This window comes from Dermochelys coriacea, chromosome 20 (genome assembly GCF_009764565.3).
Source record: "Dermochelys coriacea isolate rDerCor1 chromosome 20, rDerCor1.pri.v4, whole genome shotgun sequence".
Classification (NCBI taxonomy): Eukaryota; Metazoa; Chordata; order Testudines; family Dermochelyidae; genus Dermochelys; species Dermochelys coriacea.
In genome coordinates, this window is record NC_050087.2 from 16,630,482 (window position 1) to 16,655,790 (window position 25,309).

The 25,309-nt window shown below is 55.8% G+C and overlaps 1 protein-coding gene across 1 annotated transcript in view; it reads right to left on the reverse strand.

Annotated features, from left to right (window-relative positions):
• Positions 1-25,309, reverse strand: part of CACNA1A (calcium voltage-gated channel subunit alpha1 A) — a 155,932-nt gene that overhangs the window by 73,377 nt on the left and 57,246 nt on the right. The window contains 14 exon segments of the mRNA XM_043506938.1: positions 672-739; positions 1,439-1,556; positions 2,042-2,114; positions 2,448-2,579; positions 3,851-3,963; positions 4,599-4,711; positions 5,239-5,448; positions 6,775-6,864; positions 7,289-7,345; positions 8,215-8,330; positions 9,093-9,196; positions 15,828-16,015; positions 17,858-18,010; positions 18,816-18,907. Coding sequence (XP_043362873.1) covers positions 672-739; positions 1,439-1,556; positions 2,042-2,114; positions 2,448-2,579; positions 3,851-3,963; positions 4,599-4,711; positions 5,239-5,448; positions 6,775-6,864; positions 7,289-7,345; positions 8,215-8,330; positions 9,093-9,196; positions 15,828-16,015; positions 17,858-18,010; positions 18,816-18,907 — 1,627 coding nt within the window.

Consider the following 25,309-nt stretch of genomic DNA (forward strand, 5'->3'; position numbering starts at 1 on the left):
TGAGGCAGAGGGTTGGTGGGCGGGTGTGTGTGAGGGCTCCAGCTGGGGGTGCAGGCTCTGGGGTGGGGCTCAGGATGAGGGGGTGGGGTGCAGGAGGGTGCTCTGGGCTGGGACCATGGGGTTCAGTGGGTGGGAGGGGGATCAGGATTGGGTGGGGTGCAGGGGTCTGTGTGTGTCTGTGTGCTTACCTCAAGCAGCTCCCAGAAGCAGCGGCATGTCCCCGGTCCGGCTCCTATGCGGAGGTGTGGCCAGGCGGCTCTGTGCACTGCCCCATCCGTAGGTGCCTCCCCCGCAGCTCCCATTGGCCGTGGTTCCCAGCCAATGGGCTGGGAGCCGCGGAGTCAGCGCTTGGAGAGGGGGGACAGAGGCAGCGTGCAGAGCTGCCTGGCTGCGCCTCCACCTGCAACTGCAGGGACGGGGAGCTGCTTGTGGGGAGTCGCCCGTGAGCACCCCCCATGGACCTCAACATTTTTACTGTGGGCACTTGTGTCTGTGTACGGACACATTGCCGACCCCTGCGAGGACACTGCTCGCGGTTCAGCCCTCAGGAAGGAAGTTCGACTTCCAAAGGGGCCCCTAGGGCTGCTCTGAGATCTCAGGGCTCCTGAACCCCCCACTCCCCGATCATGCTGCCCTGGACCTGTCAGGCAAGCCAGGGAAGTTGCTCCCACCTTGGTGAGCTCCTGTGCGTTAGCCAGGTTATCCACGGCAATAGCCAAAAACACGTTCAGCAGGGTATCTGGTCACCCAGTCAAGGCAGAGCCAGCTCCAAACACCTCTGAGGCCAAGGGCAACCATTCTTGCCCCAGCTCAAGCCATGCCTGGCTTTCAGCATATTCCCAGGGCTCTCTCAGCATAGGGGGCATGGTCTGTGATGCACATGCCGAGCTCGCTTGCGCCCACAGCACCTGGGGTTTCCTTGCAGGTCTCCCATCCAAGGACTGGCCCAGTGTACCAAGGACTAGTTTCACAGCCCCAAGCTCCAGCTGCTCCAGGCCTGGTCCAGAATCGCTCTCTTCCCTTTGCCTACTGAGACAGCTAGCTATTTCTAATGTGCCCATCACTGGGGCGTCTGAGCCCCACAAAGAACACCACTTCACCCTTCACTAACGAGCCCAAAGCACTTCTTCCCACAGGTGTCCACTAATCCTCACAACCCTGGAACGTCCCGCCACTGAGGGAAAGGTCGCCATTATCCTAATATAACAGATGGGGGAAACAGAGGCACAGAGAGAGGAACTGACGAGTCCATGGTTGCACAATAAGCCAGAGGCAGAACTGGGAACCGAACCCAGGAATCCTGGCTCCCAGCCCCTCCTGCTCTAAGCACTAGACCCCACGCCCCTCCCAGAGCTGGGGTTAGAACCTAGGAGTTTGATTCCCTCTAGAGCCTCCTGCCTGATTTCTTTCTCTCTTGGGGCCACCAAGCAAAGGATACAGTTACCAAACAAGGTCAGAACAATGAAATAGACCGAGTACACCATCCCCTGATGGACTCCGCCCTGAGATTTGATACCATCGTACATTACCATGTTCCAGTCTTCGCCAGTCAAGATCTGAAAGGGAAAAGAACAAGGCACCACAGGAGGCCGAGAATCCTTTCAGACAGTGCGCAGGAGCCCACGCCACCCCCCATGACCAACACTGAGAGGGGAAGACAAGTCTCCAAGCCTCTCTGAGCCACAGTGAATATTGCACCATCAAAATGGGGGCGGGTGAGGGAGTGGGTGCAGTCTGTTTTTGCTGGACAGCTTACTGGAAATCTTGGAAATGGGGCCTGGGAACTTTCTTGGCCCATCATGGAAATAGTGGGGCATCTTTAACCCAGTGCGTTTCCTCCCAAAGGGTTCAGCAGGCATTTGAGTTCAATAGGTGCCCACAACAAAACAAGGGTTTTTAACACAGTGAATGACAATCGCTTCCCCTTTGTGGGTGTCCTTCAGAAGGGCCTTTCCCCCTAAGTTCACGCGCTGATGCCTCTTCCTGTTTCCCTGCCCAGCTCTAACTGCCTGTGACACCGAGCGAGCGATGGAGCCCGTACCTGAAATACTGTCATTATTGCTGCTGGGAAAGTGTCGAAGTTGGTGGAAGGGGTCCCATCGTCAAAATTGAACCTGCGCAGGGGAAACCAAACCAACACACACAGGCACATGACTCACACACCCCCTTATCTGCCTGCCATGTCAGAGGTAAAAAATTTAGTCAGGAATGTCTGCTCCAGTCCCAGCCTTTCCCAGCAGATGGGACTGTAGGGGAGTGGGGCAGGACGGCTGGCTGCAGGAGGCATTCCCCGCTGCTGCGGTCCCAGCCTCTCTCTGCAGGAGACGATACAGGAGCACTGGCTGTAACCAGCTCACTATTAGTTCAGTCCCAGAGCTTGGTGGGATCTTGGAAAGGCAACAGGCTGGCTGAGGGCTTGGCTCGGAGGCTCCGCCCCAATTACTCACTGGCCCCCAAAGAGCTGCATCCCCAAAAGGGCAAAGACGACGATGAAGAGGAAGAGCAGGAACAGCAAGCTGATGATGGACTTCATGGAGTTCAGGAGAGACACCACCAGGTTCCGTAGGGAAGCCCAGTACCTGTGGAGAGAGACCAAAGGAACCACAGGTGAGCCCCTGGCAGCGTGTGATTGGGTGACGGCAGACAAGCGCACACATATCGATGGGCAGATGTACACGTGCGATTGGGTGTTTGTGTCTGTGGCCGTGTTATTTGCCGGCTGCATGAGACAAACTCAAATGTGCCTTTAGATCAGAGGTGGGCAAACTGTGGCCCATGGGACCCTCTTGCCCGGGCCTTGAGCTCCTGGCCGGGGAGGCTAGCCACTGGCCCCTCCCCTGCTGTCCCCCCCACAGCCTCAGCTCACCGTGCTGCCAGCACTCTGGGCGGCGGGTCTGCGAGCTCCTGCCAGGCACCATGATTGCGAGAGCCGCCAGCCTGCCCTGCTTTAGATTGCGTGGCAGCGTGGCTGGCTCCAGCCGGGCGGCACGGCTGCCAGTCCTGGTGCTCTGAGCAGCATAGTAAGGGGGCGGGGAGTGGGGGGATTGGATAAGGGGCAGGAGGTCCCGGGTGGCAGTCAGGGGACAGGGGGCGGTGGATGGGGTGGAGGTTCTGGGGGTGGGGGGGTCAGGGAATGAGGGGGGGTTGGATAGGCATGGGAGTCCCAGGGGGCCTGTCAGGGGGCGGAGGTGTGGATAGGGGTTGGGGCAGTCAGGGGACAGGGAGTGGGGGGGAGGGTTGGATAGGGGGTGGGGTCCTGGGGGCTGGTTAGGGGTGGATGGGGTGGGGATTCTGAGGGGGGCAGTCAGGGGTGGGAAGTGGGAGGGGGTGGATAGGGTGCAGGGGCCAGGCTGTTTGGGGAGGAACAGCCTTCCCTACCCAGCCCTCCATACAGTTTCGGAACCCCGATGTGGCCTTCAGGCCAAAAAGTTTGCGCACCCCTGCTTTAGATGTTTATTCTGTCATGGCACAGCCTAGGGCTCACAGTTAAAGGTGAACACCAATAAACGGGGACACACACACACACATGCACTCAAGCATGTGTACACACACATGCACTCAAGCATACACACACTGTAACTTAGGGTTGCCAACATTGTATTTAAAAAATAAGAGACTGTTTTCTTAGCACCCCTGCCCTACCCCTCTTCTCAATATTATTATCATTAATTATTATTATTAATAACAAGCAGTACTCTGGGGGGTATTTTTTGCTGCTTTTTGGATCACTCAGCAACTCCCAATTTTGTACAGAAATGAAAAAGCAAGGGACATCCCTTGTAATAAGGGACTGTTGGCAACCCTAAGCGTACCACACGCACACACACACACTGGAAGCAAGAGAACTTACTTTGTGATTTTGAAAATACGCAATAACCTGAGAGCTCGTAACACGCTGATTCCAAAGGATGTTCCAGGCTTCATGACAGCCCAGATCACCTCAAAGATGCTCCCTATGATAACCTGCCCGAGAGCAAAGAAGCACATGAGTGGCCTACAAAAGACTCTGGGCCTTGGCTGTGCAGGGACCCTTGGAGCTGACGCCTCCCAGCCTCTCCCACCTAGGGGCTGACAGCATGCTCAGGACAGGCTGTGTATTCACACACATGCACTCCAACACCTGTACCCAAGGGCACACACATGATCACAGGCATGTGTACACACCCACCTGCCAATGCTCACCTGTGCATGCACTCCCACCCTGTTCCCCCATACCCCCCCATTAGCATGTACAAATGCACACAGACACACTCCTGCCTTCAACCCCATGCAGCTGTAAATCCACAGTAACTCCACAAGGCCAGATTCTGATCACAGCTGCGCTGCTGTAAATCCCGATTAACTCCAGTGAAGTCGACTTCAAGGGAGTTACTGTGAATTTACGCTGGTGGAACAAACCACAGAATCCAATGGAGCTATTCCAGATTTACACCATTGTAACTGAAACCAAAATTGGGCTCAATGGAGGTACTCCAGATTTACACCGGTGTAAGGGAAACCAGAATATGGCCCGATGGAACTACTCCTGGTTTAACGGGTGCAAGCGAGCCCAGCCACCCCTCGCAGGCCCCGTGGCGGGCAAGTAGGTGCGGACTTACGGCGCAGTCGAAGCAGTTGAAGGAGGAGTGGAAGTAAGGCTGCGTTCCGAGCCCGTACATTTTTATAAACATTTCGGACATAAAGAGTCCTAAGAAAATGAATTCTGCATAGTCTGTGAGAGAGAGAGAGAGAGAGATGGCTCAGACCTGCCCAGATCTCCCTGCCAGCTCCCTCCCACTCTGCTGCTCTCTCCACTAAGAGAAAGCCAGAAATTAAACTGCCCGTTGAATGACCCGCTAATAATCTCTTCCATTCCTAGAGCGCCCTCACCCCAAAGGATCACAGAGTGCTTTGCCATCTGATAGACACTCACATAGGGAGACTGTCCGTTCCCACCAAAATCCTCTGGTGCAGGGGGTGTGGCAGCTGGTTAACAGCACGGAACAGCCGCGCAGACATCAGTCACCCAGCACTAAGTAGCAGCTCGCTCTGGCGTGGGGCGCAGCGGCTGTTTAACCGTCCGTAATAAGGACGCCTCCCCCAGTGGTGAAATGCAGCCACCTGTAGGGCTGGGGTGCACCAGAAGTTAAACAGCCATGCCATGGAGGAGAGGAAAGGAGGAATCCTCCATCCAAGTGAACCATCTGAGGGGATGTGAGAGAGAAAGGAGCGTGTGCTCAGGCTGCTGGCCATACTCACAGAGGAAGTCAGATAGCCAATCTGGCTGGCTGTAGTGTACTATAGCAACACACAAGGTGTTGAGTGCTACCAGACTGAGGACTGTCCAGTAAAAGGCCTGAGTTTTGACCATTCGGCGGATATAGAAACGCATCCTCCTCTCCCTTTTGTGAAAAAAGGTGGAGTTTTCCAGCTTGGCACTTTTGATGCTGGCTCGAGCAAAGGGTGAACCTGCAGAGGGAAGAGAGGAAGGTTAGGAGCAGCCCCTGGGCAAAGGCCCCAACATGGCTGGAACAGGTGTTAGAGGGGGCAGTTTACTGGGTCTCCCCATTCCCTGAAATAGCTGACTCTCCTGCTCCTCAATTGAGTAACATGGCACCTGGGCCAAGGATCTCAGTGCACTTACTGGGGTCAGCCTGTTGGACAGCAAGAGAAGGATCCTGCATACAATGAAACTGCAGTGTATGTGGCAGTGTGACCCAAGGACCGCTGGATGCCAACTGGCAGAGGGCCCAGAAGTATACAGGGGGACAGGAATCCCTGGGTGCACTCAAAAGAGGTTATGTAAGGTGGCTACTGAAAGCCTGTGTCACGCTCATCCTCATAATCTTTGCAAGAGGTACATATGGAGAATATGCGAGGAGCGATGCGTATATGCTAAAACTGATCTTCCCTTGTGATTCTGGAAGTTAAGGCAGGTCACCAAAAGGTGGCCCACATACTCCTGCCAGGCAGGGGGAAGGAGATGCTTCTCTCTCTAGCCAGGAACATGCAAACTGCAAATTGTCTGGTACACAATAGACACCCATTTACAGTCTGAGCAAAATGCAAATTAACAGATTGCGGGGGCTGGAGGAAAACACAAAACCAGCAGGAGTTTACGGGTAAGACAATGAACTTCTGAAACTAGGTGAACCCCCAGTTATTCCTTTAATTGGTGAAGACAATTGGTGAGTGGGCTTGATCTTATGAGAATGGGTCTCAACCAAACTGGTTGAAAATACTGGGGACAGAACTTGGGGTATCTTGTAGGAGATAGGGGAGTGCCCTGCCCATTAAGGTTAGACTCCAGAAAGTGTGTTACAATTTTGCTTTATATAAAATAAACATTTGTTTCTGATATTCTTACTCATTATCACTTCAATCTCTTCTTGTTTTCGCTGTATATCTCAAAGTGTGTTAAGCTAAGTGGTGATCCTGCATAGAATCCACCAAGCTGGTGTGTCCAACTCCTTTGGGAACAGCCAGTCTCAGAGTTGTGTGAGTGTTCAGTGGAACAGGAGCGCTCAGAGAACCTGGGGTTCAGCGAATGCCTATTGCTAGCCTGTACAGACACAGCAAGGCCTGCAGGGACTTGGGGAACGGTGCCTGTGGTGCCAGAGGCTGGTGGTTTCAGGGAGCTGGTCCACAGCAAGGACAGATACAATTCCCTAACACTAAGGGCTAGTGGTGGTGAGGTGACTCACAGCCCTGGGAAGCGTCACAGCGGCGGACAGGTTTGTCCTTTCCAGCATCACACGGTGCCCACCGTGGCTGCACACAAGGCTGCGGACCTACCCACTGAGGAGATGTCGGCCAGCTGATCGTCTGCTTCCTCTGGGTTCAGCAGGTCTGTCTTGCTCTTCTTGATGGTGGCTCTCCGCAGAGCTCCAACAATAGGAACATGGCAAGAGAAACAGACGTTATCCTTTGGGTTTCCCAGTCAGACTCTGTACAGCGCCCTGGCTGGAAGGGGCTGGAGTAGCCAGGAGCTCCCCCTCGGTGACCATGCCCTGCTCCCAGCAGCACCCCCTTCTGAGAGGAGCTGGAGAAGTGGGGTGCTCCCCCCACAGCCAGTGCTCCTGCCCCACTCCCTACAGTGCCCCCTGCTAGACTAGGCTGCACCAGAATTTCTCTACTATTTTTTCTATCTCCGGAACTTTTTGGAACATGGACAGATGAACAGTAACTGTTTATACTAAGCTCTCAAGCCAGCCCCCTGGACTGCCCACTATTAGTGCAACTGTGTTCGGAAGTCCCAGGGGAGCCACTATTTCTCCAGCCACTCGGCATTCAGAGGCACACAGCTTACCATCAAACGGGAGCCTCTGCTCTTCCTCCTTCTCATCCTCCGCTAGGATCACTTCTTCTGGGGGAAAAGAACCGGGAATTAATCTAGGCAACAACATGCCCCTGAAATTCTGGGGCAACTTTCTTAAGCTGTGCTGGGATGGGGCCAAGCTGAGTCTGCTACAGTCAAGGGTTGGAGCAAAGGGCATCTATGCTACCACATTTCAGGGGGGAGGGGTCCCATAGTGCCACATCGAGGTCCAATGCAGAAAGAAGCCACATGGCCAAATGGGGCACCCCTCACCAGGGCACGCAGGAGGTGGAAGGCAGGCGGGAATGCCCTGGGAGGGAGGAGGGCTCAGGTGGAAAGGAGTGACTGGGAATATGGAAAGAGGTGTGGGGTCCGCATCATTCACTTCACCCCCACCAGGACACCCATCCCTAGTCCTAGCAGCTGGTCAGTGACTCCATAACCCTGCCCTGGAGGAGTGAGAGGGGAAGAGCAGACGATGCTTCACCAAAGATCAGAGCCAGGGGAAATGTTCACTTGGGAGCCTGCATGGAGCTCACTCCGATTCCGGCGTTCCCTGCTGAGCGGACTGGGTTGGGTTCATCGAAAGGGGCCCAAGTTTTCGGGGAGATCTTGGTGTTCCGGATGCCACCTTTGGGCCCAGCCCCAGAGATGTGCCTAACTCCCACTGATTTCAAAGGTGCCGCAGTACCTTTGGTGATCTGGGCCTTTGAGCCTTTGGGTGGGTTGGCAACTCAAACTGAAAGCCAGGGCAGGGGATGGGAACCGACCCAACACATGCTTCCCAGAGGCAGGGAAATAGCATCTGCCATTGCCGGGCAGAGGCCCAGAGAGGGGCAGGGACCTAGTGCATTAGAACGGAGAAGAGCATGCTCCCCCCATCCCTAGCTGGCGTTGTGGTAGAAAGGAGACCTTACCCGCTTTGGAGATCCACTCCATGTAGCCGTTGAGCTCTCTCTCAATCTGCTGCTGCCGTCTCAACTTGAGAAAGGCCCGCCGGTTCTCCACCCGCTCTCTTTCCTTGGCAAACTCCCTGCAGGCATCAAACCAGTCAAACTCTCTGCCAGGCTGCCCTGCACATGTCTGAGCAGGTGGGTATCACAAGGAGGGGGCAGAATGCACCTCCTTCCCCGAGAATGTGCCATTTGGGGCACCCTGTGCATGTAGAGCATGTGTGTGTGTGTGTGTGTACGTGTCTGGTATGTGTGACAGTATCCATCTATGCAGTATGTGTACACCTGTGTAAGGGGTGCACGTGTGTGCGCCCATGTATCTACATGGACTGTAAGGGGTGTACACACAGTATGTAAGACATGTGCACCTACACATGTGTCCATGTGTATGGATATACATGTGTGCCCACGTCTGTGGGTGGGCAGCACGGCTGTGGGTGCAGGGCGTATGCCAGGGAATCCAATAGCAGCAATAGCAAAAGCCTATTGGGTTTGCTCTGACCCCTTCCCGGAGGATCGCACCTAGGGACTTCTCCTCTGCAGATCTCCCAGCTCTTTACAAGGTGGGTCAGTGTCACTCTCCCCACTTTACAGGTGGGGTAACTGAGGCACAGAGCACAGAAGTGACTTGTCCAAGCTAATGCAGCAAGTCAGTGGCAGAACCTAGGAATCCTGACTTCCAGGTTTCCTCGCTCTAATGACCAGAGACCACTTCCCTCCCAGAGCTGGGAAGAGCAGTCAGGTGCCCTGGCTTCCAGTCCCATGCCCTATTCCCTACAGAACATCCTGGGCCCCTGGAAGTCAGTCGAGAATGCAGCCCAGGGCAGGGGCCACGCACTTACCCAGACAGCACCCCCAGCACAAGGTTCAGCATAAAAAAGGAGCCAATGATGATGAGGGGGATGAAGTACACCCAGTTCCAAGTGTTCCCTGAGGCATCGTTGCTCTGGGAGAGAAGGGAGTGACTCAGCCAGTGCGGGCTGCCAGGGCCAGGCTGTTCCTTCCCTCCAAGGAGGGGCTGGTGACCACGGACCCCAAGCAGCCAGATAGCTCAGCAGACCCACTCCTAGCCCATTTCCAAGAGAGCCGAGTCTGCTGCCCAGACCCCACTAGGCTTAGGGCGACCATATTTCCCAAAAGGGAAAACTGGACACCCCTGGGGCTAGCCCGAAGCCCTGTCCCCCTGGCCGAGCTGGCATCAGCCACTGGCCCAAACTCCTCCCCCATGCAGGGCTGGCCTGAGCCATCCACCCATGCTGCTCAGCCCCCAGGCCCACATGGGGCCGTCCCGCAATGCTCACCCCCCTTGGCTAGTGACACTCAACCAGCTGCTACTCCCCACCCCTCGCCCATGCAGGGCTGGCCTGAGCCATCCACCCATGCTGCTCAGCCCCCAGGCCCACATGGGGCCATCCCGCAATGCTCACCCCCCTTGGCTCGTGACACTCAACCAAGCTGCTACCCCCCACCTCTCGCCCATGCAGGGCTGGCCTGGCCAGAACCGCTCGCCCGAGCCGTCACCCCCTGCTAGTGGTCGCATGCCACTTTTTGGGCAAAACTGGGCATCGGTTGGCAAGTGCAAAAGGGACAAATGCCAAGTTTTGCCAAAAAAATTTGGGACAGCTGGGACAACGCTTAAAAAAAGGGACTGTCTCGGCCAAAATGGGACATCTGGTCACCCTACATAGGATGGGCGCTGGGGTTAGCACAAACAGCTCCCCTCAGCCACAGAGAGAATAGGCCACAGGGACTGATTACCTGTCTTGCTCCTCAGGTTGGGGCACCTTGGCAGGGGATGGGGAGAACATGCCCAGCTGATGTCCCTATGCTCCTCCCAGAGCCAGGGCTAGAACCTGGGGTCCTGACTCTCAGAGCCCTGCTCTACCTGCTAGGTTACACTCCTCCCACCAACACCTTGGCACTAACTGCTGCTTGCAAACAAACCATAGGCCACTCTGCCGGCTCCCTCCCACAGCCACTGCCCTGAGGCGCTCAGAGTGAACCTGGCCGCTCCCCACTTTGTGCCTTGAAAGCAGACATTAGCAGCTGGTCATGGGTTTGCTCCAGGGAAGGTGCTAATGGACCCTTCTCCTGACTGGCTTCTTTGTCCTCCCCTTTGTAGTGCATGGGGCTTGAGGGGCAGGAGCAGGGATGGGGCGCTTTGTGAGCCTCCGCTCCACGAGCTGCTAAAGATTCCTTGTCCCCATTTCTCGCTGCTAAATATAGGCCAAGGAACAAAGTGAGTGGCAGTCTCCTGGCTGCTCAGCCTAATGAGAGCCCAGAGTGCAGCAGAGGGGGTCTGGTGACAGTGGTGCCTGGGGAGTGGGGAGCATGTGAAGGGGCCTCAGGGCCTCTACAGAGACTCTGCCATGCCCACCATCTCCACATAACTGCAAGGGGAAGACTGGGTCCAGGCTCCCCTGCTGTGGCAGCCTTGTTAGGGCAGCTCCTCCACTCCCATCCTGAAGGGACCTGAATTCTGCAAGGTGCTTTTGTGTCCTGCCAGATGCCTGGTCAACAGCTTGGCCTGTGGCATGGCCAGGGTGCCTCGGGATCTGCACTAGGAGCTGGGGGGGGTGACTCCCAGCTTGCGAAGACATACTTGGGCTAGCTGTTATTGAGTAGTACCGCCAGGGCAGCGGCAGCATGAGCTAGCTGCCCCGAGCACGAACCGGGCCCATGGGAACATCCTCAGGACAGCAAGTCCGTGGCTGCTGATTCTAGTGCGCTATCTGCACACGAGGTAGCAGGAGTGCATCTATATGAGCTGGGGATCACACCTCTGATTTACAGTGTAGACACAGGCTCAGCGGAAGGTGCAACAACCCCCCACATCACACCCCAAGCCCTCTGAGCCATCCTGCTCCCAGACACTGCTTCCTGATTCGGCTGGCAATTTAGGTCCCACTCAGAGGCAGACTGCCATTGCCTCTTGCCAATGGTTCGGCTGGTTCAGTGTCTGGTCCTCATCCCCCTTTTCACACTGTAAAACAACAACAGAATCCTCTGTGCTGAAATGCAGCTGTCTCTGGAGGGGTGTGGGGGTGCAACAGCTGCTTTGCAGCCAACGTCAGCCCCATGGTACAGTTTGGACAGGGCAGCAGGCACTGGATGGTGGTAAGACAACTGTACGCGATACACATGTTTTCTGCTCTCCTCCTTTGCGAGAGGCTGGAAAGAAATGACTCGCTGGTTAATTATCCAGGGCTCCTTTCAAATCTAGCATAAAAGGCACATGATGAAGACAAAAGGGAGCAGGGTTCAGAGGAAGCAACTACCCACAAGGCCGGGAGTTCGTGGGACAGTCCAGAGCAATTGGGTTGTCAATGACAGAATGCGTCATAAGAGCTTGTTCCACTGATGGATTGGCTCAACTGAATTGCACTGCTGCATCATGGGGGGTTCTGGGTCTCAGGCACCCCCTGATGGGTGGTTTTATCCCCTAGTCACAGGAGCAAACACATTGGCGCAGAGCTGAAGGGGAAGTTGCATATACTCCTCTGACTGTTGCTCTATCAGGCATATGAACTGGTTTGCGGACATCTGGGTCATTGCCATGAAGCAGAAGGTGGGCTGGAGGCTTGTGAGATTGTAATTAAGGTGCATCATCACCCAAGGGCATTGAATTGTAAAGTAATTAATGAACCCACCTCCAGGGGAGGTAAGTGGAGACCATACCCAATATGGGGAAACTGAGGCACAAAGAGCAGCAGTGTGTTTTTCCCATTCCCCAAGGGGAAGTCTGTGCTCAGGATAGAACCCAGGAGAGCTCGCTGGAGCAGTAACTCATTAACTCTCCCCTCCGGAGAATATTTTCATTCTCAAAGTGAATTTCATTGGAGGATGGGAGCACCAGGCTGGCAGCCCCAGGGGATGGCCTGCTGCGTTTATCCACAGCATGGCAAGCACGGTCAGCATCTTCCCTCCCATGCTCATGGCCTCTATCAACATGCCTCAGCCCTCTCCTGGGGAAACCCAGCTTTGGGGGCAAGAGAGGACATAGGCACGCAGCTGCTAGGAACTGGGCTGAGACCCACTTAACTAATTTCATATAGGGATCAATGGTAGCACACTTCAGTCACAAGTGAATGGAGCTGAATTCAAACCATGGGCCTAGAAGGGAAAGGCCACAATATCCCATCTCCTAGCCTCTTGAGCCAGCCATGCTGGGCACTAGATTGGAGCAGCACCATCTACCTGGGAAAGGCCCTGTGAACCGTTCCCTAGTCCCCCAAGCCAGCCAGTCTCACTGCCATGGGGCCAGTTTGGAGGTGCACCCCCTAGAAGAGAAAGGCCCAGAGACATTCTCTGCCTTCCTGAGCCAGCCAGTGCCCCTGCCCCAGGGCCAGCTTGGAGCAGGTGGCTCCAAGAGGGGAAAGGTTCCATCGTGCCCCTGAAGTTGAACCTGAGTAGAACCTATGCCCTGGATGTGAATCCCACCCCCTGTGCACCTGCCCTCCTCCACAGTCGCCAGTGCACACCCACGCAGAAGTGTCTTGCAAAGCCCTTGTGCAGAGGCCCGCATAGGTGCTGGAGCAGAGCCCTGCATGGGACTAGTCTTCAATCCTGCTCCCGCTATCGTGGCAGTGGGTCCTGGAGGATCCCAGTCCTACTGCAGGGCTCCTTTCTGGAGCTCCTCCTGCTCCCACCTGCAGCAGACTGCCATTGCTTCTGGAAGGTCAGCTCTCGCCAAGAGGACTGGCGCAAAGCAGATCCTAAACCACCACCAGTTTGGAGGGGCTGACAACGGCTGACTCACGGAGCAATGCTGGCTGCTACAAATCCACTTGGAAGCCTTTGGGGACTAGAGAGAGATGCAGGCGGCGCTGCTCCCGCTGCGGTGGGCCTGGGACACAAAGTCTCTCTCCTGCATTAGTGTGATTAGCTCATGGAACTAGGAATAATTTATGTTTACATTGCGCTTTCTGTCCCCAAGTGCTTCATGGTCTCTAGAGAAGAATCTGCCACCCACCACCAAAATGCAGCTACCTCTGCGGCGGAGCACGGCAGCTGTGTAACGGCCCACACCCACACTGCATAGTAGCTTTTGGCAGAAAGCAAAGAAGAATCCTGTGTCACACACAGATTTCAAGGGAGGGTTTGGGGAGGCCGAATGGAATTTGAGTAGGAGCCTGGGGCTAAGGCAGCTACTCTTGGGGACAGAGCCATGGGATTCCAGTGATCTCACTGTAGTGTTTTATCCAAAAGGCAGATGCTGTGGGAGTGCAGCTTCCCCTCCAAGCAAAGCATTGAGCTCAACAGCCCTTAAGGGATAGGAGAAGTGCCCCCTTCTGGATCATCAAGGCAATTTCCTGCTGCACCCTGGGCTTTCCTTCCTGGTCTCCACCCAGAACTAACTGGCCAGGTCACCGTTCAAAGCACCGCCTGTCCTATTCAGTCTCATACCCAGACAGCTAAACTCAAGCTCCCCCAGCTAATGCACCACAGGGCTGTCCTTGCACACACCAGACATACTCAGACACCTACATACTTTAGTGTTAACACACACAGACATATTACAGCCATGCTACCGTAACCTGGCACTTACACCGTTGCAAATTAACACACCTACTTTTCCACAGTGCTCCCTTCACAGGTTCTCTCACACAGTCCTGCCCTGCCACTCACACACTACAGTGCCATGCTCACTAATGAACTCCCCTCTTGCATGCTAACACACTCAGCCACACTGGAACAGGGTCACCCCCTCCAGAGCACCTCTCATGGCATGGGACAGCTCTGCAGCATCCCTACCTCAGTTTCCCCCTCCAGGGTGGGTCCCCTCAGCCTGTCCCACACTGGTCACATGACAGCTCTCCAGCTAGTCACTAAATAAACTTGAATGCTTCCAGGATAACAAGGGTCCAACTAAAAGTCCTAATAAACAAAAGGTTCTTCTGCCCCTCTGGAGCCCACTTTCTGGACTCAGTTCTCTGCCCCTTCTGGGCTACCATGAAATCCTTCCCCACTCTGTCACAGAGCGCTGACTCCCCAGCTGCTTCCCCTGGAACTCCTCTCCCAGTCTACAGGTCCTGGCATTTCCCACTCCCTGACCCGCAGAGCAAATGGTGCTTTTAGCTGAGCCCTACCTCCCAGGACTTTCTCCCTGCAGGCCCTTTATCCTAGCAAGTTCCTACTGCCTCCCCTGCCAAGGAACTCCCTGCTTTCTCCTGGGGCCAACCTGTCTCCCTGAGAAAGAATTCCCTGGAACACCGTTTGCTCAGCCCTTTTTAGGAGATCCAGGTGTTCTCAGGTAACCCGTCCCCTTAGCTCCACCCCCTCAGGCTACAAGGCAACTAATTATGGCACAGGTAGGGCTAGTCCCATTTGCCCTGTAAGGGCCAGTGACCCTCTCTCTCTCACTCACACACACATCCCTGTCACCTTCCCCAGCAATCCAGCGACCCCTGGCTGTGTATGGGAGCTGTCTGAAAGGCCCCCTCTGGCACCTTTTCCCTACATGCCTCCACCAGGCAGACCCAGCTTCATCCCCCATTCTCCAGCCTGCCATGAGGCCTACGGGCTCCAGGCCAGGCACCACCCTCTCTCCTTTTCTCTTCCTCCGTCTCTCTCCACTTCTCCCCCACCCCACATCTCTGTGGAGCAATTTATCCTTTTCCCTTGCTCAGCAGAACGCCCTAGCTCATTAATTCTGCACACATGGCCAGCCACGTGCCTGGCCTCTTGGTAGTGAGGTCCCCAATGCACTTTGGATCAGGGACAAAATGCTGAGAGAGAAGAAGGCTGTCAGCATCCTGGAAGCAGGCTCCCCTTAGGCTGGGCACTGCTGCCTGGCAGCTTCTTAACTGCAGTCCAGGGGAAGCCACAAGCCTCCCTCTGGAGTCTGGACACATGTCAGCCACAAGATGCCTCTTGGGTCCAGTGTCAAGGCTGTGAGGGGGCTGGCTGCCTCGGGCTGATAGTTATTGGCCCAGCTGAGAATATGCCCCAGTAGATTCAGGGCTTGTGAACAGCCAGGTCTGTTCTGGTCTCACTCATGTAACTCAGAGCTGAGAAACGGGTTGTTTTGGCCAAGAAGATTTGTGTCTCTCTCTAGGGGCTGCAGTGATTCTACAGGGCAGGACCAGGGCCAGGGTCAGGGAGGCATAGTAGAGCCAATGTCCATATTTGGTGGATTCAATGGACCTGCATACAGAAATGACAGCTGGGCCAAGTGAGTGCGGTGACCCTGCAGTACAGAGATGGCACCCAGGCCAGGTGGGTGCAGTGACCCATCAGTGCAGGTAGCAGGCAGGTCAAAATGCTTTACAAGCATTAATTAACAAACACACCCTGTGAGATCATCACCCCCATTTTACAGATGGGAAAACTGAGGCACAGCAGGGCAGTGACTCCCCCATGGCCAAACCATAAATCAGCTGCAGACTCAGGAAGAGAACACCACAGTCCTGATTCTCAGCGTTATGCTCAGACCGCTAAGCACAGCTTCTTTATCCAAGTAATGAAAAGCAATATATGCAGGGAACCCCTTATCCCTCATGCGTTTCCTGCCCTGCCCCCCAGATGCCAGGCAGTGAAGGCCTTAGAGCCCAAGGCTGCTGCAGGCAGTGACTCACATAATAAAGGAGTTCGGTCCACCCTTCCATGGTGATACACTGGAAGACAGTCAGCACAGCAAACAGGATGTTATCGAACTGCGTGATCCCGTAATTTGGGCCTTCCCAGTACTCACGGCATTCTGTCCCATTGGGGCACATGCGGGCTGGTTCTTCTGTCCCACATGGAACATCGACCTTGATTTCGCCTGCAGGGTGGGAAAAGAAAAAGGACTGATATCCCGATGGCAGGTGGGCAGCCCTGCAAAAGTCAGGTAAACCCATGGCTGGCGGGTAACCTCGCATCTGACAGCTAATCCGAGAGCCGGTGGGTAACCCCACAGAAGCCAAGGGCTTCTCCCTACATGGCCCCTTCCGCTTGTCAAAGAGCTGATGTACTAACAATACCAAGCCCTTCCCGAATCCTTTTGCTGGAAGACCCCAATGCGGGGCACAGGAATTGTGTGCAGAGAGAAAGCAGTTGACGTTCAGGAGCCTGACATCCAAAGAGCCAGCCTGGTCTCTACAAAGGGTGGGGGAATGGACAGAACCCGTGTCTCAGGGTATCAGGAAGGAGCCCTGAACCTGCTCCTGCTGGAGTCAGTGGCAGCAGGGCTGGGCCCTGTGCTCCTCAGGGATGGGAGCCTTGGGGAAGGAAGCGTTGGGGCACCTGGTCATCCCCACACATGGCATGCCATGCAGCCCTCCTGTGTACAGCACTGGCAAGCCCTTCTCCCCCCCCCCCGCCCTCCATGATCCCAGACACACTCCCTCTCTCAAGGGGACTGGGATCCCCACACTGAGCTCCAGACTCTTCCCCTCCTATTTCTCTGACCCTCGGCACCACAGCATCTGAACATCTCAAAATCACTCCTCGACCTACCAGCCACGACCCTGGCCATTGCACAGATGGGGAGCAGAGACACAGATGACTTGCCCAGTTACACAGGGAGGCTATGGTTAAGCCAGGAACTGGACCCACGTCTCCTGGGTCCTGGTCCAACATCTCTTCTTCTACTCCCAAAGCAGGGAAGGGATGGTCCCTCTCTACAGTGTCTTATGGAGACCCCTCCTGGGACCCTGAGCGGAGCTCCAGCCCCTGACTCCCAGACACCCTGTCCTGGTGCAGGGAGGGGCCCTGCACTGAATGCTGGTTCCCTCCAGATCGGTAGCCGGGATTTGCAAATACAAATCGGAGCCACTTCTCTCATGTCTGCTGGGAGAGTCAGACTGCCTGGGACCCTACAGGTGCTTCCTCCACCCCCCTCTCCTTCCCTTCCCCAACCCCCTTCTCGATGACATGGCCGCGTTGCAGAAATAGCTCTCCCACAATTAACACCATCTCCATCAGGGGAGAGAAATAATTAGGCCATTCCATATTGAGCGCAGGCCAGGGGCCCAGGGAGGAGCGGGAGAGAGAGAAGGATAGTGGGGATGACAGGCAGATTCCAGCCCCGCACCCTGAGACACTTGGCCAGGGAAGGTGTTGTCTCTCGTTGGCTGGGTTGCTGCCCACAGGGCCGGTGCCTGCTGGGTTCATACCACCCTCTCTCACACACAACAAAGACTGGGATTTTCCTGCTGAGGCTCTTCAAACCCTTTACAGATGTTCCTTCATCTAGCCTTGCTCCATGTCAACATGATCTCCACATGGTAGAGGGGGAAACTGCGGCACAGAGAGGGGAAGTGACTTGCCTGACGCCACACACCAGGTCAGTACCAATGCTTGGACTAGAACCCAGATGTCTTGGCTCCCTGTTTGCTGCTCTAGTCCTTAGACCATTTTTCCTCTAAGAGCTGGGAGTAGAACCTCCAAATCTCAAGCATTCTGCTCTATGCCCAACCCCTCCAAGAGCGGGGATTAGAACCCAGGCGTCCTAACTCCCAGACCCCTGCTAGACAAACATTCTCCCATATGTGGAACCAGCATGCAAGTAAAGGGAGCTTATGCTGGCCCCTTTCTGCCGCTTGACTGGCAATTCTCTGTGTCACTCACCTACGGGACCCCTGATCCGAACGCAGGGGACAGGCGATGCGGGCACTGGACCTACCTGTCACCAAGTCAAAGCAGGTGGTGTGAAATTTTCCCATATAAAATTCTAATCCTATGATTGCAAAAATAAGGATTGCAAAAAACAAGAGTAGGCCAATTTGTAGCAGAGGTATCATAGCCTTCATGATGGACTTCAGAACAACTTGTAAACCTGGGGCGGGAGAGAGGGAGACAGGGTATCAGACGGCTGCTCCCACGACACAGGCAGGACCATGGAATTCTGGGGCCCCGGAGCAGTGAGAGGAGAGTCCCTCACTGCACAGCTGTGTGGGGACCCCACCAAGGATCCTGTGCTCAGCAGTGAGGATCCAAACCAGGAGGGCAGTAGATCAGTTAGTTAGACAGGAAACTCTCGGGGCCAGGCTTATCTTTTTGTTCTGTGTTTGTACAGCACAATGGGGGCCTGGTCCCTGACTGGGGTGTCACCGTAATACACCTAATAAATGTACAGCACCCAGCACAATGGGGTCCTCTCCATGACCAGGGCTCCTACACACTGTCACAATCAAGCATCACAGAAGGGGTCATCCTCTTCTAGACAGCACTGGGGAGACAGCCCCCGCCCCCCACAAGTGAGGCCATTTGGTTCTGGACTCCTAGATCCCTGAGTAATGTTTGCAAACAGAGAAGTGCTTCAGAGACCAGCAGCAGTCACTCTCTGAACACACAAGGTCAGACAAGCTCTTCTAAAACCTTTCTCTGCAGCAGCTCCTGCCAGCTCCCAGCTTCAGTATGAGTAGCAGGGCAGCCGTTGGGAGCCGAGTCCCATTGGGGGATGACAAAGCCCAGGGCTGGGTGCCGGATCCCATAGGGAGGTAACAGGGCCTCGGGTTGGGTGCCGGGTCTCATTGGGGGATGACAAGCCAAAGGTTGGGTGCTGGGCCCCATGTGGAGGTGGCAGGGACCCGTGGCTCGATCCCAGGTCCCATGGGGAGCACAAGGACTAACTCACTTACTTGGGATCCCTGACACAAGCTTTAGCGGCCGGAGCACACGAACTGCCCGCAGCGTTCGCAGGTCGAAGTCAGAGCCGACTTTCGCCAAGATGCTGCAAGAGATGAAGGGGAGAGAGACAAAATAAGGGGCATGCTGGGAAGTGAGGCTGCCTGCCCTAAGCGGGAAAAGCTCCCCTCTGAGAGGGACACTGTAATTTTGCCACAGGAGGGGGGAAGAAAGGCATGTGTGGATGGGGCTACAGTGGGACCTGGTGGAAAGAAGAGGTCTCATTGCAACTGGGCAGCCAAGACTCTCAGGGTCAAATTCTACCCGCACATAAGCAAGTCAACAGAGCTGGGAACAGAGCCCAGGAGACCTGACTCCCAACTCCCCCTGATCAGACCACTAGCTTTCACTCCTCTCCCCGAGCCAGGGAGAGAACCCAGGAGTCCTGCTGTTACTGGCTAAAGTGAAGGGGGCCTGCTTTATGAAAAATAAAATCATCATCTACTTATTTCTTTCACACATTCCTTCCACGGATCCCAAAGTGCTCTCCAACAGAGGAACACGCAGGAATAACTTGCTCAGCACTGAGGGGTGCAGCAGCTGGTTAATGGCGCATGGCAATACCGCACAGCTGCTCTGGAAGTGAATGATCCAATCTTCATGTGAAAATCCAGGGGGAGTGGAAGGAGGCAGAATTCAATTATCTGGCTTGACATTTGGCCAGGATATTGGAGCTAACACCCCGACTCTTAGGAAAAGTGCCACCCGATCCCATGAGCAAAAGCAGACAGGAGCCTGATTTCATGGCAACCAAGAAGGTGCCAATGCAACATCACCTCAGTCACATTGGGAATGTCACGCTACTGTCTGCAACAAAGCTACCCCTGGCACCATGCTGAGGCAGTGGGGGCAGCCCTGGCTGACTGGGAAGAGCGCTCCCTATGGAACCCATCTCAGCCCCTGGGTTTTCCTTGGAGGTTTTCCAGGCCTGCATACACCTAGCCTGTGAATTCAGACAGGATCATAGCGCAGATGGCCTCAGTGGTTATAACCAGCCCGGTTATAACACACAAATCTGTTCAGATCATAGCACTGAGCATTTCAGATCACACCCATAACTGGTTTCATCAGCTCAATATCTAGACTAACAGGCATTAACTCCAGTGTCCTGGACATATTCCAAGTCAGATGTTGCGTCCTTAAAATGCTTCCCTGCAGTTTCAGTCGGATACAGGATTCTCCATTACCTTCTGACCTAAACTCTCAGTAGGGTTGCTGTGCGGGTGTTATCAGCAGCCACCTTCTACCCTAGAAGTCTCTGCATTTCAGTGCTGGGGGAGCCGTCCCAGTACAGTGTTGTTGTGAGGCTGTTAAACAGCTGCCACTTTCACCCCACCCAGAAGTGGTTGCACTTCGAAGGAAAGTGAATTGTTCCTATTTAGATCTCTTGGGATGAAAATGGCTCTGGAAATGGGAGTTAATCTAGCTCAGTGTTTGTCTCTTTCTTATGATAATTAAAAGCTGAATCACAGGGGTTCAATAAGTAACTCTGGTTACAAAGCTTTTATTCTTCCTGGCTACGAGACATGAATCAGCAAAAGGCAGAACTACAGCGAGAAGGGCATGTGTGATAAACAGATAGATCCACACACTCTCCCCAATGGACCATAGCTCAGAGATGCTGCACCTGGGCTCCCATCGTCAGCTTTAGACCTTGGTGGATGCAGGAAGGGAAGGGGATGCTGGGAAAGGGACCCCTGGCATGAGGGTTACAAAGGATTTGAGGTCACATTTGGGGGGTTATGCCCTCATTTCAGACACTTCTCTGCTGCCAAGGTGCAAGCTCCTGTCCCAGATGCCCCTGCACCGTTACACACTCAGCTCACACCCCTGCTGCCCTGTCACACCCCAGTGCCTGTGATCCAAACCCTGCCTGCCTGTCCCTTTCTTCCTGCGATTACGTTCACCCCTCCAGAGCATTGCCAGGAAACCAATAATTCAACAACTCCTTCGCCAGTTGTAGGGGTCACTCCAGGTCCATCAATCATTCATGGGAGTTAGTGCCGCTCCTGAAAAACACCTGCCCGGATATGAAACATTTCCTGTCCTTGCCACTCACCAAGGGTTTGGAACACCAGTGGGCTAAACTGGGAACGTTCCCCGCAGTATCTCCCCGGCAAAGCTTTAGGGTCCAGATATGCTGGGAGGCAGATCATGATCAGCTCTAGGTTTGTGCATGTCTAGAATCTGGCCTCTTTTAAACACATCCCTGAGAGGTTAAAACTGTGTCACAAGCCTCTTGTGGCAGTGTGGTCCTCAGATTTGGTTCACAGATGAGAAAATCACTCCTCTAGGGTACCATATTTGTGTGAGGGCGTGGCTGGCGCTTGCGCTCTAGGATGCTGTATTTGTGTGGCGGTGTGGCTGGCGCTCGCGCTCTAGGGTGCCGTATTTGTGTGGCGGCGTGGCTGGCGCTCGCGCTCTAGGGTGCCGTATTTGTGTGGCGGCGTGGCTGGCGCTCGCGCTCTAGGGTGCTGTATTTGTGTGGCGGTGTGGCTGGCGCTCGCGCTCTTGGGTGCTGTATTTGTGTGGCGGCGTGGCTGGCGCTCGCGCTCTAGGGTGCCGTATTTGTGTGGCGGCGTGGCTGGCGCTCGCGCTCTAGGGTGCTGTATTTGTGTGGCGGCGTGGCTGGCGCTCGCGCTCTAGGGTGCCGTATTTGTATGGAGGCATGGCTGGCGCTCGCGTTCTAGGGTGCCGTATTTGTGTGGCGGCGTGGCTGGCGCTCGCGCTCTAGGGTGCCGTATTTGTGTGGCGGCGTGGCTGGCGCTCGCGCTCTAGGGTGCTGTATTTGTGTGGCGGCGTGGCTGGCGTTCGCGCTCTAGGGTGCTGTATTTGTGTGGCGGCGTGGCTGGCGCTCACGCTCTAGGGTGCCGTATTTGTGTGGCGGCGTGGCTGGCGCTCACGCTCTAGGGTGCCGTATTTGAGTGGCGGCGTGGCTGGCGCTCGCGCTCTGGGGTGCTGTATTTGTGTGGCGGCGTGGCTGGCGTTCGCGCTCTAGGGTGCTGTATTTGTGTGGCGGCGTGGCTGGCGCTCACGCTCTAGGGTGCCGTATTTGTGTGGCGGCGTGGCTGGCGCTCGCGCTCTGGGGTGCTGTATTTGTGTGGCGGCATGGCTGGTGCTCGCGCTCTAGGATGCTGTAATTGTGTGGCGGCGTGGCTGGTGCTCGTGCTCTAGGGTGCCGTATTTGAGTGGCAGCGTGGCTGGCGTTCGCGCTCTAGGATACTGCATTTGTGTGGCGGTGTGGCTGGCGCTCGCGCTCTAGGATGCTGTAATTGTGTGGCGGCGTGGCTGGTGCTAACGCTCTAGGATGCTGTTTTTGTGTGGCGGCGTGGCTGGCGTTCGCGCTCTAGGATACTGCATTTGTGTGGCGGTGTGGCTGGGGCTCGCGCTCTAGGACGCTGTATTTGTGTGGTGGTGTGGCTGGCGTTCGCGCTCTAGGATACTGCATTTGTGTGGCGGTGTGGCTGGAGCTCGTGCTCTAGGGTGCCATATTTGTGTGGCAGCGTGGCTGGCGTTCGCGCTCTAGGGTGCCGTATTTGGGTGGCGGCATGGCTGGCGCTCGTGCTCTATGGTGCCTTATTTGTGTGGCAGCGTGGCTGGCGTTCGCGCTCTAGGGTGCCGTATTTGTGTGGCAGCATGGCTGGCGCTTGTGCTGTAGGATGCTGTATTTGTGTGGCAGCGTGGCTGGCGTTCGCGCTCTAGGAGGCTGTATTTGTGTGGCGGTGTGGCTGGCGCTCACGCTCTAGGGTGCCGTATTTGTGTGGCGGCGTGGCTGGCGTTCGTGCTCTAGGATACTGCATTTGTGTGGCGGCGTGGCTGGCGCTCACGCTCTAGGATGCTGTATTTGTGTGGCAGCGTGGCTGGCGCTCGCGCTCTAGGGTGCTGTATTTGTGTGGCGGTGTGGCTGGCGCTCACGCTCTAGGGTGCCGTATTTGAGTGGCGGTGTGGCTGGCGTTTGTGCTCTAGGATACTGCATTTGTGTGGCGGTGTGGCTGGCGCTCGCGCTCTAGGATGCTGTATTTGTGTGGCAGCGTGGCTGGCGTTCGCGCTCTAGGGTGCCGTATTTGTGTGGCGGCATGGCTGGCGCTCGTGCTCTAGGATGCTGTATTTGTGTGGCAGCGTGGCTGGCGTTCGCGCTCTAGGAGGCTGTATTTGTGTGGCGGCGTGGCTGGCGCTCGCGCTCTAGGGTGCTGTATTTGTGTGGCGGCGAGGCTAGCGCTCGCGCTCTAGGGTGCTGTATTTGTGTGGCGGCGTGGCTGGCGCTCGCGCTCTAGGGTGCTGTATTTGTGTGGCGGCGTGGCTGGTGCTCGCGCTCTAGGATGCTGTAATTGTGTGGCGGCGTGGCTGGTGCTCGTGCTCTAGGGTGCCGTATTTGAGTGGCAGCGTGGCTGGCGTTCGCGCTCTAGGATACTGCATTTGTGTGGCGGTGTTGCTGGCGCTCGAGCTCTAGGATGCTGTATTTGTGTGGTGGTGTGGCTGGTGTTCGCGCTCTAGGATACTGCATTTGTGTGGCGGTGTGGCTGGCGCTCGTGCTCTAGGGTGCCATATTTGTGTGGCAGCATGGCTGGCATTCGCGCTCTAGGGTGCCGTATTTGTGTGGCGGCATGGCTGGCGCTCGTGCTCTATGGTGCCGTATTTGTGTGGCAGCGTGGCTGGCGCTCGCGCTCTAGGATGCTGTATTGTTGCGGCAGCGTGGCTGGCGCTCGCGCTCTAGGGTGCCGTATTTGTGTGGCAGCGTGGCTGGCACTCGCTCTCTAGGGTGCCATATTGTGTGGCGGCGTGGCTGGCGCTCACGCTCTAGGGTGCCGTATTTGAGTGGCGGCGTGGCTGGCGCTCGCGCTCTAGGATGCTGTATTTGTGTGGCAGTGTGGCTGGTGCTCGCGCTCTAGGGTGCTGTATTTGTGTGGCGTCACGGCTGGCGCTCGTGCTCTATGGTGCCGTATTTGTGTGGCAGCGTGGCTGGCGCTCGCGCTCTAGGATGCTGTATTGTTGCAGCGGCGTGGCTGGCGATCGCGCTCTAGGGTGCCATATTTGTGTGGCAGCGTGGCTGGCACTCGCTCTCTAGGGTGCCATATTGTGTGGCGGCATGGCTGGCGCTCGCGCTCTAGGGTGCCGTATTTGAGTGGCAGCGTGGCTGGCGTTCGTGCTCTAGGGTGCCATATTTGAGTGGCGGCGTGGCTGGCGCTCGCGCTCTAGGATGCTATATTTGTGTGGCAGCGTGGCTGGCGCTCGCGCTCTAGGGTGCTGTATTTGAGTGGCGGTGTGGCTGGCGCTCGCGCTCTAGGATGCTGTATTTATGTGGCATCGTGGCTCGTGCTCGCGCTCTAGGATGCTGTATTTGTGTGGCAGCGTGGCTGGCGTTCACGCTCTAGGGTGCTGTATTTGAGTGGCGGTGTGGCTGGCGCTCGCGCTCTAGGATGCTGTATTTGTGTGGCGGCGTGGCTGGCGTTCGCGCTCTAGGGTGCTGTATTTGAGTGGCAGCGTGGCTGGCGCTCGCGCTCTAGGATGCTGTATTTGTGTGGCGGCGTGGCTGGCGCTCACGCTCTAGGATGCTGTATTTGAGTGGCGGCGTGGCTGGCGCTCGCGCTCTAGGATGCTGTATTTGTGTGGCAGCGTGGCTGGCGCTCACGCTCTAGGGTGCTGTATTTGAGTGGCGGTGTGGCTGGCGCTCGCGCTCTAGGATGCTGTGTTTGTGTGGCAGCGTGCCTGTCGTTCGCGCTCTAGGGTGCTGTATTTGAGTGGCAGCGTGGCTGGCGCTCGCGCTCTAGGATGCTGTATTTGTGTGGCGGCGTGGCTGGCGCTCACGCTCTAGGATGCTGTATTTGAGTGGCGGCGTGGCTGGCGCTCGCGCTCTAGGATGCCGTATTTGTGTGGCGGCGTGGCTGTCGCTCGTGCTCTAGGATGCCATATTTGTGTGGCTGTGCTGTTGGGTGATGCTTGCAGCCTGAGGGGTGGCTGTGCCTGCCTTGTGCAGCCCTGTTCCGTTTGTTTCCACTGGTCCCAGTTCAGTGAAATGCTGCCCCATCCAGCCCAGCCCTAACCAGGCTCTGACTCTGCAGCAACTCCACTGAGCTCAATGGCCTCGCTCCTGATTTACACCCGAGCAGAGTCAGACCCAACAATCCCTGCAGCTTCAACTCTAAAATCAAGATGCTGCCTGCTGTGTGGCTGGCTGACCAAGCGGTGGCGCCTGCCCATAGGGGCACAGCCCTCCAAGCCAGCAGGAGACAGAGGCAGGTTAGATTCAATAACTGACAGGCGCTTCCCACAGGCTTCTGCATTTTGCTATTTTTAATTACAGAATTAGCAAGGCCACCACGGCCTTTGATGCCTTTATATACGATCGTCAGGAGTGTATTATAGACGAGTTGAACGTTGATGTTAATAGCCTCTCCCATAAAAGCATCGGGGGTGAAACTACTCTCACCTCCCTGGAGCTGGGAAGGGA